The sequence below is a fragment of the Squalius cephalus genome (assembly GCF_949319135.1).
Source record: "Squalius cephalus genome assembly, chromosome: 22".
In the NCBI taxonomy this organism is placed as follows: domain Eukaryota; kingdom Metazoa; phylum Chordata; class Actinopteri; order Cypriniformes; family Leuciscidae; genus Squalius; species Squalius cephalus.
In genome coordinates, this window is record NC_137143.1 from 27,484,555 (window position 1) to 27,504,836 (window position 20,282).

Here is a 20,282-nt window from a genome sequence, read left to right on the forward strand (position 1 = left end):
AATACTGAACTATCACTAACACTGAATTTTAATAAGGTGCAACACAAAACATCAAGCAACAAATCACATCTCTTCTATGATTTTTTTGTCTTGCCTTAACCAGCCATGAAATCAGAAGCCCAGAAAGACAACTTGACCCTCAAAATTCATCACATTGAACCAAGTTAGAGGAAAGTGACGTTATTATTTCCGTTGGGTGGATTGGTTTGTGATTTCCACATATTGTAAAAACATTTCAGTGAGTCATGAATATGACGCAATATGAAAATAACTTTCCAAAAAAATTATTTCTGAAAGCATTGGGATATTTAAATAGTCCATTATCATCACCGCAGCTGTTCTACTGGCTAATTGATGGAGTTATTAGTCATTTCGTACAGAAAATAAACCATGAGAAGTGGGTGATGACAATCATAATCCCGTGGCAGCGGTCACACGCTTACACGTTCACACAAATGCAATCCCTGTGAGTCAGGATATGTTCTTAATGGCAGTGAGAATAAAAATGATGGCTTCCACACATCTGGAGCACAGCCTGATTATACACTTGCTTCACGACACCCAAGAGCCACCAGCACACATTTACTCAACAGCAAGAATATAGACTGTAACTCAACGCTCACATTAACAAGTGTGTGCATGGAAGATAAATTCTAAACATGTCCAAACAGGACCGACGTAACAGGAAGATTGCTGAGGCATCAACCTTAGGGTCTGGAGGGAAATCTGATTCCTACTGTATCCCCATCCTGGACAACCACACAAACACACACCCACACCAAAGCAAATTCAACTCCTGCCCCCTTCCATGCACGCCATCCTCCTTTGCAATCTCTCTGCTCTCGTCTTTGTGTGTGCAAGTCTTTCCCTCACTTGTACTCATCCCACGTTTGTGTTTTCCACAGAAAGGAAATGCAAATGTGTCGTTTCCCCACTTCTCTGGGAAACGCCACAGGGCGCCTGGATTGAGAAATTAAACTAAGTCGCCGTGATGCATGCGGCAAAGTGGCAATAAAGTATTCATTAACAACCATTCAGACGCTAAGCGGGGCAACAAGTGGTCAAGTTAAGAAGTTAAACAGGGACTTTATGTGGCAAAACCTCCCCTGGGCTTATATATTTACAAAACAAAAGAGCTCCTTTGACGGGTCTCGCGGAGCAGTGCACCTTGCTTGGGGGGAAACGGGCTCGTGTGAATGGGACTTGGAATAAAGTGCGTTTACCTACTGAGTGGCCTTGCTTTGATGTGAGAGGAGTGGGTTAAAACATTCATCATCAGAGAAAAGGCCCGTCATTTTGCATTTTGAAGGACTCTGGTCTTGGCCATTAGATGCAAGAAGGAGTTTTGAGGTGAAATGACAATGCCTTTCTTAAAGAAAAACAAATAAGAAAGTTTTGGTTATATGGTACATCTGGGGTGGAACAAAATTAGCAATAGACTTGATATAAAGTTCAGGAAGATTAATTGGACAAGGTGTGGCCATTTGGAAATTATCTGCATCAATCATTAACAACATTTGCTGTCAGTAAATTATATAAAATAATAAACAAAACATTAATAATAAACCACACTGCTCTCTAGGCATTGGCCACCATTGAGTTCTAAACCGGCTTGAATTTCGATAAGATATTTCCCTATCAGTTCTCAAAGATCTTGATGCTAGTTCAAAGGCATTGTTGTCTTGGTTCAGAATGCCACAAAAAAACAATATGAATCAGCATGTGCAAGGCATTTGAATTCCATAATGTGACATATCCGAGTCTAATAGAATATTTAGTCAGAAATAATATAAGGCTGACACAACCTAATTGAAATTAATATGAATATTTGGTGATCTGAGCATTCTACAGCTACTAAATTCTGTAGCTGTAGCTACTAAAAAATCTAAATAACAAATTAATCAAAACACAATAAGACCAGGGTCAATTATAAGAAAACGGAATTGGGTTAGCTTTGAATTTATGTCTTTAAGCAACACATACAACTAATTCAGATATTACAAGTGCTGCATGCTCTTCAGATTGAATTTATTTTATGATCGATGACATTCATTTCAAAGTTTCCTTTCTACACAAATTCTGCCATCCTCCGTTCCCTCTATACGTTCATAAGTTAGAGGTTAATGTGTATGTGTAAAGTGTGTGTGTTGCTCTGTGGCACACTGTGCAAGGCACTCATTGATGGAAAATAAAGGCCCAGTGCCAGTCACAAGCCCACCCCCAGATCTCCCAGAATGTGAATGAACTGCTGTGAATGGAACGATGAACCCACACAAATGCCCTCTCACCACTCACGCCCGCCCGCTCGCCCTTCGTATGTGGATGAACGCAGGGGCGAGACGAAACAACAACAACAAGGGATGTGTGAAGCCCCGCCCCATTTTCATTCCATCCTTTTGGACCCCTAGGTCTACAATACGCCCCCGACTCCTGGCCAATTCCACAGTCCACAGGGAACTTAAAAAGTTGATCTTCTCACAAAGCCATACCTCCACCCATTTCCCACCAGGAACAGGGGGTGGATTGTGGGTGGAGGGTCAGTGGTGGAGAGGGAGGACCTGGCACGGCTTCAATGAGAGCAGATGAGAGCTCATCTCCTTCCATGACAATTGCCACCCACTCGAAAAGCATGCAGTGTCGGGTGACTGAAGAACGTGAATCAGCATCTCAATGAAGGCTTCAAAGTCTTCTGATGCAGGGGCGGACGCTGAGTTCCACACTTCACAAATGTTGTGTCCTCTCCACACCACTACAGATTGAAATGCTGGGGGATTGATTGAGAACAAGATTAAGTAAAGCAGGAGGGATAGAAAACATTGGATATTTTTTCATGTTTTGGCTTCCTTCTTTAGAGCTCATTCCATGAACTGTCATTCTGGTTCCCGATGACTCATTATTGACTTTGAGAAAAACTTATAACAAGTTTCTTCATGTTGCATGGTTTAATCAACTGAGAAATGAGCATTCTTTTCAGGCATACACACTGTAAATCAGGCAAACTGAAGCGAATCCAGATTATCTCTAGAATCTAAATCTGAAAATATCTGAGATGAGTAGATCTAGTGGGTGAATGACTGACAGCGTGCTGATTAATGATGCCCAGCTCATTAAATAGAGCGTGCTCTTGACCCCATCCCACGGAGAGGTCAGAGCTCCTCCAAAACTTCACAGGAGGACGTTCTGGGAAAATTTGCCAAACTCTGAATGATACTGAACTGTAGACATTATAACAGCACATGTTCTGCCTTCTATTTTGCACTAAAATGAATCAAACAATATGTGCAATAAAATGTCTTGTGAACCATACAAATTCTACACAAAATAAAAAAATTGTTATGTACAAATTTCTACCTTTCAAATAAGAAAATCCATTCAGTTCTATATTTTTTAGATAATTACAATCAAAACTGTGATTTTCTCATTGGTCACTATCATTTCATGGGTGGCCAATGACAGCACAGCGATTCAGGATTTCTTTATCCTACTATGACGATCAAATGGTTATGAAATGCAAATTATACTCTAAATGTATATAAAACTCACAGACATGATCGAAATTATGGCTCAAACTAGATATGAGAGACAATTCTCTGGTCAAGACCTAATTAAGACATGCTAAAAATCACCTCTCACCCCCCACTGAGCATTCTCAGCTTATTTTCCACTGCCATTCCACTCACACACACAACGTTTCCGCTCACGGCACAACAAACATGTCAGTAATAATCACACTCTCTTAATCCCACTAGACCATTATTCTATCTGACACTTTAATCTGAGAACGATAGCATTAGATCTAAATATACTCCATTTAAATCTAAGGTTGAATTCAAAGCCACAGGTATCTTAGATAAAGAGTCAGTTTTCTAGGCAAGTGATTTCAGATTTTCAATATTTGGTAATTTGCTGTTGTTGCTGGTTGCATAGTTTGTTCCTATTAGAAAGAATCTACAGATAAACTTCACAAAACACTGCAATTGTTTTTGTAATAAAATCATCATAAAGGCAATATAATAATAAATTCAATTATGTATAGATCATTTTAATGAATATTTTTCATATTTTCACATTGCAGTATGGAGAATACGCAGTGTGTGCTTAATTGTAATTTCAAAATCTTAATTTTGTGAAACCCACCGATATTTCTTGGGTGATATCATGACAACAATGAGAAAAATAACTGACTCAGTTACTAGGACAAGTTAAACATGAATGTGATTTCCTGAGTCACTCTCCAGTGTGGCACATAGACCAGAAGGAATGAAATAAAGAAGTGTGGAGTGGCATCTCTGAGTGTTCCTGCTGAGGAATGATCCCAGTTTAATCACAGCTGAGCTCTGACAGACGGCGAAACCCAAAACCCCCAGAAGCGCACAGGTGAGAGTCCAGAAGGGAGGCCACGGTAAACTCAACATCACTCTTCCTGTGAGAGCTAAAAGTGTGCACTGCTGCCGCCCCAAGAATTCAGAGTATTCGGCCTCCCTGAGATTCCCCCGTGTCAACGGATCAGATGAGAGAAGAGAAAGGAGTTATGGGGAAAGACAAAAAGAGAGTGAGAAAACAGAAAGAGAGAAAACGAGAGAGAACCAAGACAAAATGCAAGAGAAAATATACATGTAAGTATAGTCAAGTCAAATATACAAGTGCTAATGTATAGTCAGATGGTCATTATCGCAAAATAAACTAGATTTTTATCACGCTGAAAGGGTTTATTTTGTGATAATGACATGGATCCCTCTTATTTCACGGCTACTAACCAAATAAACAAAACTGATTGAAATATAAAATACTGACCAACATGAAATATTGATTTGAGTTGACTCAACAAAATACAGGATATTTAAACTAGCACAGCTGTGGTTGCCTGGGACAAGATACAAACATTTTTTACAGCAGAATGAAGTGACTGACCAATCAAAATCAAGTAGGCCAATTCTAAAGAGCCATTTTGTAGTGAACATACAGTCACCTATAGTTCCTGTGACCTCAAATGAATAAACACTTCATTAAGTGAGAATCCATATGGACTTGTCCATGTATGTGCGCAAGTACGACACACTTCATCCTCACCAGGTGTCCACATAAACATCAATCTCCAGCATCTGCAGATAAATCCCATGGAACGCACAAACAGACAGACACACAATCCATGTCCCAAAATGAGAAATGAGGACCACCTATGCGAGTTCTGATATGCAGACGCACCATAAAACTGTCCAGTGTTGGACACATCTGACTGTATGAAATAACCAGTAGCATCCAGTGCTTATAAACAGGAAATCTTCCCAATTATAAAAGCTTTATCATCATTTACTCAGCACATGTCATTCTAAACCCGTATGACCTAAAGGAATATCCTTTTAAACTAAAGGAATACCATGAAAAATTATATTAAGAAACACTCTGAATGGACAAGTTTGTTTTAACACTAAGATATTTTTAAAAGAATGAAAACATTTGGGGCGGGGGTTTTAAAAAAATTGCCGGGGTCATATTTCACCCAAAAATCGAAAGAACAACAAACAGAATAAGAAAATATTTTCAGCATAAAGAAAAATTAAGGATTTTGCATTGCAGCAAAGATGATTCTCATTGCATTCTAATTATTGTAAATGTAATAAAAATGACAGTTAAAATAAAGGTTAGTAAAATGTTTTACTTTAAATATTAAAATGGTAATACAGCAAAAATATAATTAAAATAGTAAAAAAGTTTTTTTTTTCATTTTCTATAAATAAAATATAGGCAAAACAAGAAATATTTAAATGATACTTTGCAATTTAAATTAATAAATGATTAAATAATATTTTTGAGAATAGGGGTAAGGTGCTTAATTATCATTCTTAAAATAATTAGAGAATTAGAGATTTCATGCCTTTGGCAGTCTCAGAAGCCTTTCCCTCTATCTACAGTCACACTGAACCGGCTGACCTGAAACTCGTGTGAAAGGGCAGTGATAATCTGCTGACCTCACTCTGAGCGCTTGCAGTGCATGCTCCGGGTTTGTGAGGGTTTTTTTTTAGGTCCAGCTGCTGCCCGTGTCCTGATGAGATGCAAACGGCCTGCATTATGATGCAGCTACACGGATTAGAGCAGAGGTTTGTGGGAAAGAGTCAAGACATCATCATATCACTCCAGATTAATGAACCATGCCGGCCTGTGCAGTCAGAAACACTGAATGTGGGTCAATGGTGTTGAGCAACCAAAATTGCTGGTCATATTCCCCTGTTTTAGAGCGGTTCTGTGCAAGTCAGCAGAATCTGATCTGTGCATGAAGTGGTCCAAAGCAATTGTTCTGTTTAGCCTGCAGCAGAATAAATATATTTTGAGTAGGACTGATTGACATACTATTACAGCCTTTGTACTTTGTACATATAGTAGCATTGTAATGCATGATAAATGGCACGGAATGACTTTCCATGACAGTAAATGAATGAGTTTGAACTGATTCATGTAAATTTATTAAAAATACATACTCTAACACCATTTTTGCTACTGGCATTTTATCAAAAAACCTATTAAAACATCTTAACACTTTCATATGCACAAATCGCAAGACATCTTAACACTTTCATATGCACAAATCGCAAGACAAGGAAGAATTAACACACCATATATAAATAGCCACATATAAAGCACATTAACAACACAGCAATATTGCTTCCTTTTATAAAGAAAAGAAATAAAGCCCTTTCTGTGATTGTAAGGACTCGTAGGGGCCAGTAAGTCTGCACTACTTATCTTTACTCAGAGCAGCTATTTTAATACAGGACTATGACCTAGCCCATTTGTGCGTAGAGGGCAGGAACACCCTCACAGGGTTAACGGTCTCACAGTCTCGAATGCCAAAGGCCCTCAAAGTGAATTGGAGCCTCCAGTGTCGCAAGACAGTGTTTTCCTGAAATCCGAACAGCCTCTGAGGAAATGGCTTAGATGGAAAGAAAGAGAAAAAGAGCTAGAAAATAAGAAAGAGGGACTCTTCCAAATGGCTCTTTTCCCCTTATCATCCATCTGTCTATTCATCCTTATCAGATCTCCTCTTGAGATCCTCATGTGGTCGCAATGCCAGGTTTGAATGATCATTACCCCTCTCAAATACAATGCGTCCAGTGTTCCTCCTATAAAAGCGGATACTTAAAGGCCTGGAGAACAAATCACTCTCGACTGACTTCATTTCAAATGACCTGATTTTACATGACAGCACAGAACTGTTTATAGAGATCGGATGACATCAGACACATTAGAGGGAGATCACGGAGCGCTGAAATAAAAAAGAATGCTCAAAAGTGCAGCTACAGAAATGAAGCCCCATCTTTTAATTAAAAGAAACAATGAGTTTCTGATAATAATAATGATTTACTCTAAAGGTGCATTAGCTGGAAAAACACCTGGAAATATTTTTTAGTGTTGTGGTGTACCTAGATATATGACTCCGCTGGTAAAAATAAATATTCCCACTTGCCCATAACCTGTCCATAAGCAGTTCTGTTTTCATCATATAAGTGCTGTTTCCCCTGCTGGCAGACACTTTTAGCACACTAATTATAGTGTATTATGGCTGTATTTGTTATTGTTGCATTGGGTGTAATAGTCAATGAGACGTGTAATGTTCACCACCACTTTGGCCAAAACCGACACCTCAAAGTAGTTATTTTACAAAATTAAAAATGATATTTTGTGGGCAACTATGAATGCCACATGTTTGGCATAGCGGTTAACCACATAAGTAAAAACAAGCTGAGACTGGTATGGGGCTCTCTGGTTTCGTCCAGTTCCCAAAGTTCAATTCTGATAAAAATGCAGGACACTTAAAAGCTGAGATACATGCTGAGACTTCTACATGTGTCCAATTGTATTTTTAAATGTAGAAAGTATGTGTACATTATGAATTAGTAAACTGTGCCACTCAAAGACATGACAATGATCCATGCTACTTAACTTTCAAATTCTAAAGAATATTTCAGAACATTTGCATGGGGGTTTTCAAAGCCCTTTTTGCTGATCTGACAACAGTGTTGCTGCTTTTGTCACAATATCAACTGGATTATTGGTAAACTGCTCTAAGATCAGTGTAAAAATGGCATCCATTAAAATAAACTGGGATGCAAAAACAATGACCAAATTACCACCCCTTATTTATAAATAGGTAGCTCCGCCCCCACACTCACACCACTGGAGGAGAGCCACCACCCATTTTTCTCATTGGCTTTACCCTTGCTTTAAAATATAATAAACCTGGCATAAACTGAGATCTGTACATCTGCTACCCACAATTCAATAAAAAAAAGAATACAGAAATCATCACAGTACTGTGAACTGACCCAATCTATCCCTAATTCACATTGCCACCTGGCTCAAATTACTCTTCTTAAACTGGCTTTGCAGAAAAAATATCAGCAGAAAGCATACTATGATTTTGTGCCAAGATGAATTTAAACCCAATGTCACCTGTACAATACCATTTACCGTAGTCAAACTGAAACAGGCAGCATATTTCACATGCATGTCATTAAAAGCTTTAAAGTCAACTTTGAACTCTGTTATTGCGTCACAACAGCATGAGCTCAACGGTTCCACCTATGAATTCTCCAAGCACGAGAACTTAAACATTTTAGGACATCACTCTTTTACACTTATCCAGAGCCATGTTTACTTACTCTAATCAGTCCCAGACCCTTTTAGAAAAGCAGCAATACTGACATCAGATTAGCAAGTTAAGCCAACACTAGCCAAAGCACCCAGTGGGATGTGTGTGTGTCCGTATAGTTGAAGGGGTCAGAACCCCCTAGAGGGAGGCTGGCGACACAGACTCCTACGGCTCTAAATCAATTGTGCATGCTGGGTCACCTTTCAACGTTGGGGACAAGACACGGAATTAAATCACACATTCAAACAGCGTCAATTTACATCAAATGAGCTGTGGTTGATAACCCTCCGTTGGCTCAAATAATTAACTCGTGCATGCAATACGACTGAAAACAGGCATCTGGATCCAGCCAACGGTTGGATTAATCATCACTGAATCAGTGTCATCTCATTTACCATGACAATCCATTTCTACACAGACCAAACAGGATTGGGTTTCTCCTAAATCTGCTATGGAAAAGGTACCACATCTGCCACTGGTTTAAAAACCCTCACCGTTGGCATCATGGGAGATTTTCCCGAGGGAAACAACCTTGACGAAGTTCAACACAAGGGGGAAGGAAGTTGCAAAGCTCAAAGAACAATTAAGATGTTTTTGATTTACTCTCCAAGTGGGGTGGAACCTCTTTACTAGAAAAGTGAGCTGCTCTCGTGTGAGGGGTCGCAACTCTTGACCCCTAAAGTGGGTTGACAGAGCAATTCGATTTAAGGCATCATGGACAGTCGGACATTTTCCTCACAGAGAAACAAAAACGAGATTCATGAGCCTTAAACGTGTTCAGCTTGCCATGGTATACTTCTGTCACGGAGTTCCTGAGAATAATAGCACTGTAAAGTGGAAAACCTGATAACGTATCTAAGAGCGGTCGACGTATTGACACAGCTAACTTAAACAAAGACGGGTTGGGTTTTAGATCTTCAAAGCTTTGAGAACTACTCAAGGAAAGTTTTAGAGAAACGCTTCAATGATCATATAATGCACACAAATTGAACTCAAGTGAGAAGGGAGGTTTAGAAATCTAAAACTGGGCATGGGTTAGACAATAATTAGCACATTCCTGTGCTTGCTGTGAGGTGTTATGTGGTGAAAACAGTAGGCCTGCAGTTTGGGGTGGACTGCAGGTGCTGTCTTATGATGAGGTTTGCAGTTGCTCTCCAAAACCAATTAAAAGCGCTAAATGCGAGTTTGGCTCGAGAGCTCTGCGACTGCAGGATCCAAATAACGCTGCGCCCAACTTGATGGGGTATGCAAGTAAGCAATGAATCAGCTTTTTCTCAAGAGAACCCGCAAAATGACAAATCCATGACCCTTTCAACCATAACCACATTAGATCCTGTTGGTACAATTTACACATCATGGAGCTAAAAGACTGCGTGGGTGCAGGGTTCTAGCATAGCATAGCTTCATGAGGTAAAGCGATTCCTGAGGGACCAATATTTGAAATCCTTCAAAAATGACTGGATCTACAAACATGCTCAGTGGAGTGTTAAATCCATCTTGATTAAAGCGGGGGGAAAAGCCTTGAATAACGAACTGTGCCGGGGAATTTGGCAAACAGTGGAATTGCGTAGTCCCTTCTCTGAAACGGCTAATCGCAGGACGGATCTCCAGCAGTGCAGACCTGAGGCATATTGATGTGCATGGTTGATCTAGACAATTTAACTCTACGAGATGCTTTTAAAACCCCAGACACAGCCTGGCCAATTGAACTCTTAAAACTAAAGCTTCTTTAATGCTTTTTGCAACACATTAGAATCAATCAAAACTAACTTTAGCTGGACAATAACTTTATTCTAGAGCTGCTGTAAAGCCAAAACAATCTCTGTTACTTTAATTTTCTATTATCACTGTAAAGCTGCTTTGAAACAATCTATATTGTTAAAAGCGCTATATTGTTAAAAAATGAAGGTGACTTGATTTGACATAAGGTTCAGCGAGAAACATTTTTCATTGTATAAGGTTACAGAGTTTACTATATGGATTTTTGGGTTTAAAAGTTGAACTTGATGTTGTACAAGTACTTGATGTACGCTATTAAAAATACACACTTTTTGGTTCCTCAAAGAACCTTTCAGTGAACGGTTCTTAAAATAACCATTATTTTTCTAAGTGTGAAGAAAAACATTTTATATAATCAAAAGAACATTTGTTCTGTACGTTAAAGGTTCTTCATGGAACCACAGATGCCAATAAAGAAGCTCTATTTTAAAGAGTGTACATTATTGTTTTTTTTAGGTCAAAATGGAACTGACTTTGAAATGAAAAGGTTATCTTATGGCATCAGGCTGTAAAAACCTTTTAAGCAGCTTTAAGCGTGAATCTGTTCAGGCCCTGAGCTAAAACAGTAGGCTCATCTGCCATCATTTCATCACTAACTTCTCACATCTCCTGTTTTGCATCTGCAATTGATTATTTCAGAAATGTGCTTAAAAACATACTACCGAAAATAACCGAGACGGCATGTTCGGCTTTCTGTAAATTTCTCTGACCTGTGTTGAAGTTTCGGAATGATTGTTTCTTCAACTCTTGTTTGTGTCTTTAATTACTCTGACACCGGATAAAAGTGGACGCAGCTGGCTGGGAGAAAAAAATCGAAGATGTTTGATGGGAAAGCCATTACGAACACACGGAGGGTTTTCACTCATTCGGCGTGCGGTTAGAATCCGTCTACGCTGTGAATTTCCCGCCGAACCTAAAAACATTTATCAACTCATCAAATTCAGTCATGAAAACCAGAAGGTAGCATGTGAAAAAAAAGTATACTCCAGAACGTTCACACGGTTCCTCCAAACCACAGGCCACACAACTGGATCTGCAATCCCTAAAAGAAAACCAGAAGCAAATCAAGAGAAAGCCAAACAGCCAACCTACCTTTGAAGGACAAGAAGACCCGGGGGGCGCTCTGAGGTTCGCTGTCCAAACCCAACGTCAGGACAGACAGAGCCAGGAGAACCTGGACTGACCAAGGACTGCCCAACAGCATGGTGCATCCGTTGAAGTCAGAAAGACACAATTGCAGAGGCCACTGGCGAAAGAAAACACATGATTGTAAATTATATGACTTCATATACTGCTTTCCAAAGGTAAAGCATGGCTCAAACAGAATAATAAAAAGTTCATTTCTTTGGGTTACAGACTGTAGGGCGAATTCGACATTTGGCATGTCGTATTTCAGTGCAAATTTATGTGATTTATTCACTAAACACTCGCAAAAAAAAGTGCTGTAATAGCACTGCCCTGTATTCAAATTAAGTCACTGTCATTCTTCAAAGCACAAACCTCCTTTCAATGTAAATTAGGTTCATTATAATTTAACCTTATTCACAAAACTCACAGCTGATTTCTTTTAGTTAAAGCTGCACACAGAAAGCAGGTGGAAAAGAAATATTTGTGTACATTTGATTTTATATTGATGATCACATCAGCAATAACTTATCAAATGAAGAACAAAAGATTAAGAAAAATATGCAATGAATTTTCCCTATGCATTCTCTAAACGTCTAAGAAAAATCCAAAGTTATATCTGAAATCTTGTTCGTATGTACTTTCTGTATTCCAGATAGTTTAAAGTTCCAGTTTTACCTCTGGGCTCCCTGCTTTAATAAGAGAAGCTAAGAGGCCCTCCACAGTAAACATTTCACCAAAAAATAAGGGTTTGGTTACATTTGTTTGAAACATACAGCAAAGGGATATTCCCCAAGGGAGTATGTTGACAAACCCCACTGCTGCCACATAGTCCATCTCTTTCACATGGGCAGGAACAAGGCTGCCACCCATAGAGGGGCTGCACTCGTGTTGCTCAGCGGTGGCGTGACATAACCTTAAAAACTTAAATCTGTTCGGATAACTAAATCAACGAGACCGTTCCCAAACCCACATAGTATTGACATCAATCACAACTGTATATGCGTCATATTTTTTTTCTTCTTTTTTAAGAAGGAGCAAACATCTCAGAACAGAAAAAGTAGTTCTGGCGGAAGACGATCTGCCCAAAAAGCGCTGCCTGGCCGCAGAGCGTTTATGAGTGGAAGCAGCTGTTTAAACCTCAGCTATTTGCAGGCAATTTGTTAACTGTCCGGCTGTTTATCTAAATTCTATGCCTCTTTACCTCACACAAGCCAGTGAAATTAAACAACAATTATATGAACACAAGTGCACACAGACACAGTTGGAGGTAAGCAATTATGGATACAATCTCACAAATACACTGAAAGCATGAATCAATCCATAAACCCCAAAATATATGGCTTTTAATGTTTTTTTAAAAACAGGCTAAATTTTATGTGAAAAAAATGTGGGATAGCAAGAAACATTTAGTCCCATTTCTTTTTACTTTTTGATCTTTTAATTTGTTCTAATCTTAAAATGCCACTTAAAGAGGATTCTATTAATTACTTTTTTTTTTTAAAGGATTTATTTATTAACTATAATAATAAAAAATAACTCAACTACCGATTTAATCAATTCTGATGACAAATTTAAAAAATAAAATCTAGATTAAATAAAAATATGAATAAAATGGTCTCTTCTGCTACTTATAACTCAAGAAAGTCAGATTTGGCTTGTAAATTCAGCCTTCCTGGTACACATTGAAAGTTGTCAACATTTGTGAGGACTTGTTATGACTGATCAGCTTGATGACTGGTTTCACTTATTTTTATGCAACTCTTGCTTTCTGCATGTTGTTACCCCATTCGGCACTAGAATATATATATTTACTGTGTTTGTTTAATGCTAGTTTGTGAAATTGTTACAGTGTTTATTTTGTACATGCACTCTGGCCCCTGGAGATATTGTATTTTGTTTCTTTTTCCTGCCACCCAGCCGAGAACTGAAAATAAACTACTTTGACTTAAATGCCTATTGTGCTGTTATATATACAGGAGCTCTCAGTGTATGGTTAACTTATTTTAGAAAAACACTGGGAAACAGCATGAAAGGAGATGTGCAAAGCAAAGCAATTTCGTCACGCCGTGAAGAGTAATATAAGTGACAATGCAAAGAATTATTTAAGGTTATTTAGTGTGCATACTGCCATATGAATGTTTGTGGGTAATACAACTTCAGAGCATGTGTTATTCTTAATCTAACCAACATTGACATGAAATGTCAAGCAGTTTCTGCAGAGTCCTTTGGCATGACATTCTGCAATTAATCTGAAACTACTTCTATACATGTGTTTGGGACCATTACATTAAGGTACTATGTGGAATATTTGTACTTTTAAAAATCAATGTCACCAATGAATACATTGGTGGATACGTAGGATACATACAAAAAAAAAAAGAAAAAAAAAGGGGAAAAAAAGGATTTCTGCCAACACTGACTGTTATATTGGGAAATAATTATTATAAGATACCATTTTAACAGCAGTCTGCATTCATTGCAAAGTCAACTGAGATCAAAAGATGCATTTAGAAATGAACTCCAAACGTTGAAATGTGACTCATACTAAAATAGTACGATGATAGTGTTGAGAAAATGAAAACAAAAGAAATTAATGTTTACCTGCTTTCTCCAAACTGTCCAAAAGCAACTTTGAGCTCAACTCAAAGAGTGAATCCAGTTCTTGTATATGTTCGTGTGTTTATGTCCCAGGTTCTGCAGGTATAGTGAGGTACAGTCCTTATCTCTCTGAACACCTGAGCGCGGTGTGCTTCTTCTCTATTATAGTGTTCATTTGGCACAGTTGTTATAAAATCCCGTTTGATATCGCGCTAAGAATCGTTAAAGAAGCGTAAAAGCCACCTGACAACTCCGAGAACAGCTTCAGCGCTGTGGCTGCCAGTCTGAATATCTCCAAACACAAGCGCACTCCTGCCCGCACTCATTCGCTCGCCTCAAATGCTGCCCAAACAGCTTGGCAGGTGGATGCAGTGTCGCTCATTTGCATACGACACACCCACGGGGCGAGGTTTACCTTGGAGCTCCGCCCCCTTCAGCGCGCGTTGCTGTGATTATCTTCAGCTCACTGTACTGTCACTGCGATTACATTCATGTTTCATTAGGTGGAGTAAACTCAGTAAGTATTCACAAGAACTTAGATATGAAGTGCAATTACTGTGTGGAACGCTATATTTGTGATTTTTTTGTGTGTAGGCTATGGTGTACACTGTAGTTCATAATAATCCTCTTAAATGACAAACTTTGGTATACTTTGTTTGCTGTTGAATAACAAAATAAAACTACACTAACATACATTCAAACAAAAGTCATCTAAAGGTTGAATTATGTTCTGAAAGACGGTGTATTTTTAATAATATAATAATAATAATGTACATTTTTTATCACAATATTTTCTGGTCAAAACAGTGATTTTACATTTTTGTATGTTAGATGTTGCTTTCATTAATTATTTTGTTTTTCACAATTGTTATAGTTTTGTGAAAAGCTTTTAATAGGCCATTTATTTAAAAAAAGGTGACAACTTACCCCTTTACTTACTCAAAAAATGTCAATGTGTGTACTGTATTTTAAAAACAATATTCAATAGCTTTTTTGTAGCTGCAATATTAAGTTGTATTGTGTACACAGAAATTGAATTATTGTATTATATAGAGAAACAGTCACCAGAGTGAGATAAGCAGCCTCTATTATTTATCCATGTAATATTTATCCATCTATCGACACATGACCTTAAAAAGACACTTATTAAGGTCTGTGAGCGAGAGCAGTAGAAGTTTCTCATGGCCAAAATATGTTATTTGTTTACATATTAAAGGTCAGAAAATTGTGCAAGATGAAGATATGTTTTAACTTAGTGTTTTCCCTTGAGGAACTGCAGCAGTGAAAACCTTCACTCTGATAGAAACTCTAAGAGCTTTGAAACTCACTTTTGTAGCTGAGTTTGTGACACTGGAAGCATCACTTCCAGTTTTGCTGCTTCTTTCAAACAGGTCTTCGCTTTGAAACTCATAATAAGCAATAAGATGCAATTAAAGTTACAGAGCCCCAGGCTTGATTTATCTATGACCGTTTGCACACCACATACACACACACATACAGTATTCAAGTCCCTTCAGCTCAGCCCGTAAGCAGAAACATTCTTGTATTATGGAGTAAATGCTTTTGCGTGTTAATACATGACACAGGGTTTTAGATAAAAGGCATACCAATGCTTAAAGGTTGAAAAACTACCTGCACATGATTTACAGAATATCAGCATGCAACTTTTCTACTTTCTCAGAGCAGCTCGTAGAGAGACAGGAATGAGATTCTACTCTCTTTGATGCGAAACATGCAGTGACATAACTTAACGACACTCATCTTTGGGAAATTATCATGTGTGTCTTCTTCAATTAAGGTGATATGAGCATGGTGCCATTATAGCATTCAGACTGCTTGATATAGAGAGTGTTGTCCCTATGTGGAATGCTTGGGAAAACCTCTGGGAGAAATCAGGACAGATATTCTGGTATGTATCTTTCTTACAACATGATGATGTTAGTTAGAAGATAATTCTAATGCACATTGATGGCAGTCAAAGCAGAGCAATCTAACATGCTACAAATTATGCAATATTGGTTGATTTTTTGTTTTTGAAAGCATCATTACATCATGTGCAGTGAGTTTTGTCATATAACTATACAGTACAATGTTTTTGAAAGAAGAATCTTATGCTCATCAAGACACAAATAGGTTAGTAAAACAAAGTAAATTGGTAAATTAGTAAAACAGTAATATTGTGAAATATTATTATAATTTAAAATGACTGTTTTCAATTTGAATATATTTAAAAATGTAATTTTCATCCTTATCACTCAGTCTTCAGTGTCACATGATCCTTCAGAAATCATTCTATGCTGATTTGGTGCTCAAGAAACATTTCTTATATTATCATTCATATATATATATATATATACATATACATATACATATATATTGTCCCTTCATCATCATTTTAATAATTTTAATTGTGCAAAATGCCACAGCATAGTCAATTTACTGATGTACAATATATACAGTGTGTGTGTATATATATATATATATATCAGATGGCTGCAAACTCAACTGTCAATTTGAAGCAAATTTCTCATTGTTCAGCAAACTTTTTGAACAGAACAAATTCCTTTTTGGTCAGCAGAATCTACAGGACGGCCAGAAAAAAAAAGGTGAGACATCAACATGGATGAAGTGGTCAGCAGCGGTCGGTATACAGAGCCCTACATCTTTGTCTCTCACGTCATGAAGTTATTTGAAAACCTTCGACTTGAGGCGACTAATGAAAAGTCATTCCGCTATTGTCAAAAAAAGATTGAAAAAGCTAAATCCAGGCTTCGCATTGCTGCACTTCTGTCGCTCACTTTCCGTGGGCCACATTCTTTATTAGCCTCCTATTTCATCTACGTTCGCCGCAAAAAAATTCACATTACGGTCACAATGCAGCCTTGCCGGTGAGATTGGGCTAAAATGTTGAATGGACAGAACCGGAGAATGAAGGGGGAATCTGTCCTTTTCAGCACCGTCGAACCATTCACCCCTCCCTCCTCTCTCACACCGACCTGCAATAAAACTGTTTTCAAAGACGACTTGGCAGAGGTCAAATGGAAGATGTCTGTAAATGAAAGCAGACTGACTTTGTCTCCCTCCAGGCGAACTCTGACAACTTCGACAACTTATCTTTTCAGAGTGGGGCTTCTGGAGGAGGCAGGTCTACACAACTGTCTCAGAACCCTTCACCCCATCCTTTATGTGGAAATAAAAGGCATTTCAGATGTCAAGACTGGATGTGGAGTCCCTGAGTGAGCCTGTGAACTTGTTTCCACCATGCTATTGTCTTTCATCCAGTTTGCTGTATTGACATCGGACATCGGATCTTCCCTTGAGGGCTGGTCCTCTAATACGGCTGCAGAAATATTGGTTGGACATGACTAGTTCATGCTGAGCCACCTCGCGCTACAGAAAGAATTGACTTGCGTTCCTGTGGTGCGGTAAAGCCCTGAGGCTTCAGGTGTTATTGTACCTGTGCGCATCTGCGATCTGAGGGTGATAATGAAGGGTCCAGACACTTTAGTCACAAGTGCTCACACTGTGATTACCTCAGGGGTCAATAACCTGACACATTTTCCCACAGCGGAGGTGTGTGTAGAAAACTGGGCCCTTTAGTTCTGTGCTTTTGTGCTGATAGAGTTTAGATGAAAAAATGTCCCCAGAAGAAATCTGAAAAAGATATCATAAATATTGTAAATTGTTTATTTTTTTATTCTAAAACATGTAAATATTCAGATTTTTTTTTATTCATTTAATAATTCATTTAAATTAGGAATTAACTGAAAATAAATTCATTTTATTTAAAGGAATAATTCTGTCATCATTCACTCACCATCACGTCGCTCCAAACCTGTACGATTTTCTTTCTTCTCTGGAACATATAAAGAGATGTTTTGCAGAAATATTACAAATGCATTATAAAAGTACCATGACAATGGCCCATAAGACTCTTGTGCTCAAGTTTGGGGTTGTTAAGATTTTTTTACGTTTTTTAAAAAGTGTCTTCTGCTCACCAAGACTGCATTTATTTGATTTAAAAAATACAGTAAAAACAGTAATACTGTGAAATCCAACAGCAAATGTAATCAATGAGCATTATATTTTAATACTTTTTTTTTTACTCCCGTCTTCAGTGCCATGTGACCCTTCATAAATCATTCTATGCTGATTTGTTGCTCCAGAAACATTTCTTATTATTATCAATGTTAAAAACAGTTGTGCTGCTTTTTTGTATAACCATGCCTCTTTTGACTAAGAAAAAAATCTTACTGACCCCTAACTTTTGAATAGTAGTGTATTCCAAGGCAAAATTGACTAAAATTTCCATTATCTCTCATATTTGTGCTGATTATCGTATCGCTTCAGAAGATAAATACAGACCACTTCCAATATGATTTTCTATGAAATATGTTTTTTAGCTGTCTAAGATCCTCAATTGGCTGCAGTCATGGAAATCAAGCGTATAGCATCAGGTCACGTTAGTCAAGCTCGCGTCAGCTGACTCTCAACTGATCCACGTCTACCTATACGAATACGACGCCTATCACTGTATATATATCCTTCAGTATTATCAGTAGATATTTCTCAGGAGGTAATTACCCTCCTCCATCCCCAGCTCCTCCTCTCGTCAGTCAGTATGGCATTCTGATTCCCCTTGAATCAGAATAAATTCTCAAATTATGTTGTACTTTTAAATCTTTAATTAATGATATCTGCAAACATTCATGTTGGTGCTGTTCTGTTCTTATCTATGCTAGGCTCAATACCGCCAATCCTAACTATATGCTAATTGTCAATCGTGTTTGACGATAGTGGTCCTGACAGAAACACTTATACTGACATCTTAGCAAACAGCTTCATTTTCTCTGAAGAAGTCCTACTGTATTCTTGACAAACAGACAAAAGATCTCTATTCCTGTCCAGCCTGATACAACCTTGAGCTTCCCTTTACTAAAGTACTGTAAAAAGCAAGGATTGTTCCTTGAACCATTCGCTGGAGTCCGTCTCAGCGCTAATGGTCCCGATTAGTCTCCTGTACTGGTTTCCCTCAGGTGCTAGGAGATTTGGAAGCCATCCTTTACTCTTTCTCAATTCGTGGAGGTCTAAAAGTCACTCTTGTCTCAGTGCTTAAGAGGTTCTGTTGAATAGGGCTCTATTTGTACCCAATCAAAGAAGACATATCACATCAGCCATTTGAATCACTCAGGAGGCATTAGCCCTGTTAGGGCTTGTAAATAAACACCGATCTCAGGGTTTTTCTCTGGAGAATACCTGTTTTCTGGAGACTCAAAACCAAACTCTGTCACCCGCAGCAGTTCCTTACTTTTACGGGGAAGAAAAAACAGTGCCAAGATCACGAAAGCTCTCTTGGCTTCTCAACGCAAAGTTTTTGGGTCAATGCTAACACGCTATGTACTCATAACAATGAATATGGCTGGATAAGAACAGCCTTTGTTTCTTAGAGTCAGAAAATCTGCTGAGAAACTGATGTTAAAACAATTTATAATCTTGGAGAGTAAAAAATAGAGTGCTGACGAACAAATATTATAACATTCTGTACTTCATCAGCATGAAAGGAATAGTTCGCGTAAAATGTAATGTTTCATCATCATTTGCTCGCTGTCACTCATGCCATTCACTAAAATAGAATATTTATAATATTATATAATATTAAATATAATATTATTTTCATCCCACCAAGAAACACAAGATGTTTCCAGAATCTATCCATCCATCCATCCATCCATCCATCCATCCATCCATCCATCCATCAATCTATCCATCCAAGTGAACATTCAAAGTTTGTTAAAAATGAGTCAAATAATTATATACTTCTGTCTTATATTCAAATTCAAATTGCAATTCTTCAACCTGTTTGCTACCCTAATTCAAATTCAATTTAAATCTAGAAATGTAAAAGTCATTCTCAGATCATTTCTGAATGGCGCATCACCCTGATGATAACTTTGGATGCCAAGCTCCAACATTCTGTATGGACCAGAATGAACAAAACTACAGTGTAAGTATTCTTCAGTGATGGACACACACTCAAGAACTTATATGTACAATACACACACACCCTCAAACAGTACGACAGATTAAATGTTTGAATTAATGAGAGAACATGTAGTAATCTCACAGCCTC

At 38.0% G+C, this 20,282-nt stretch overlaps 1 protein-coding gene across 2 annotated transcripts in view; it reads right to left on the reverse strand.

Moving 5' to 3' along the window:
* The window catches only part of sema3fb (sema domain, immunoglobulin domain (Ig), short basic domain, secreted, (semaphorin) 3Fb), a 59,463-nt gene extending 44,969 nt beyond the window's left edge, over positions 1-14,494 (reverse strand). For both annotated transcript variants that reach the window (XM_079856833.1, XM_079856832.1), the window contains exons 1-2: positions 14,156-14,494; positions 11,519-11,672 (exon numbers count right to left, since the gene is read on the reverse strand). In XM_079856833.1, the coding sequence (XP_079712959.1) occupies positions 11,519-11,630 (112 nt within the window). In that variant the 5' untranslated portion in view covers positions 11,631-11,672; positions 14,156-14,494. The remainder of the gene's footprint in view (positions 1-11,518; positions 11,673-14,155) is intronic.
* Between the last annotated feature and the right edge of the window lie 5,788 nt (positions 14,495-20,282).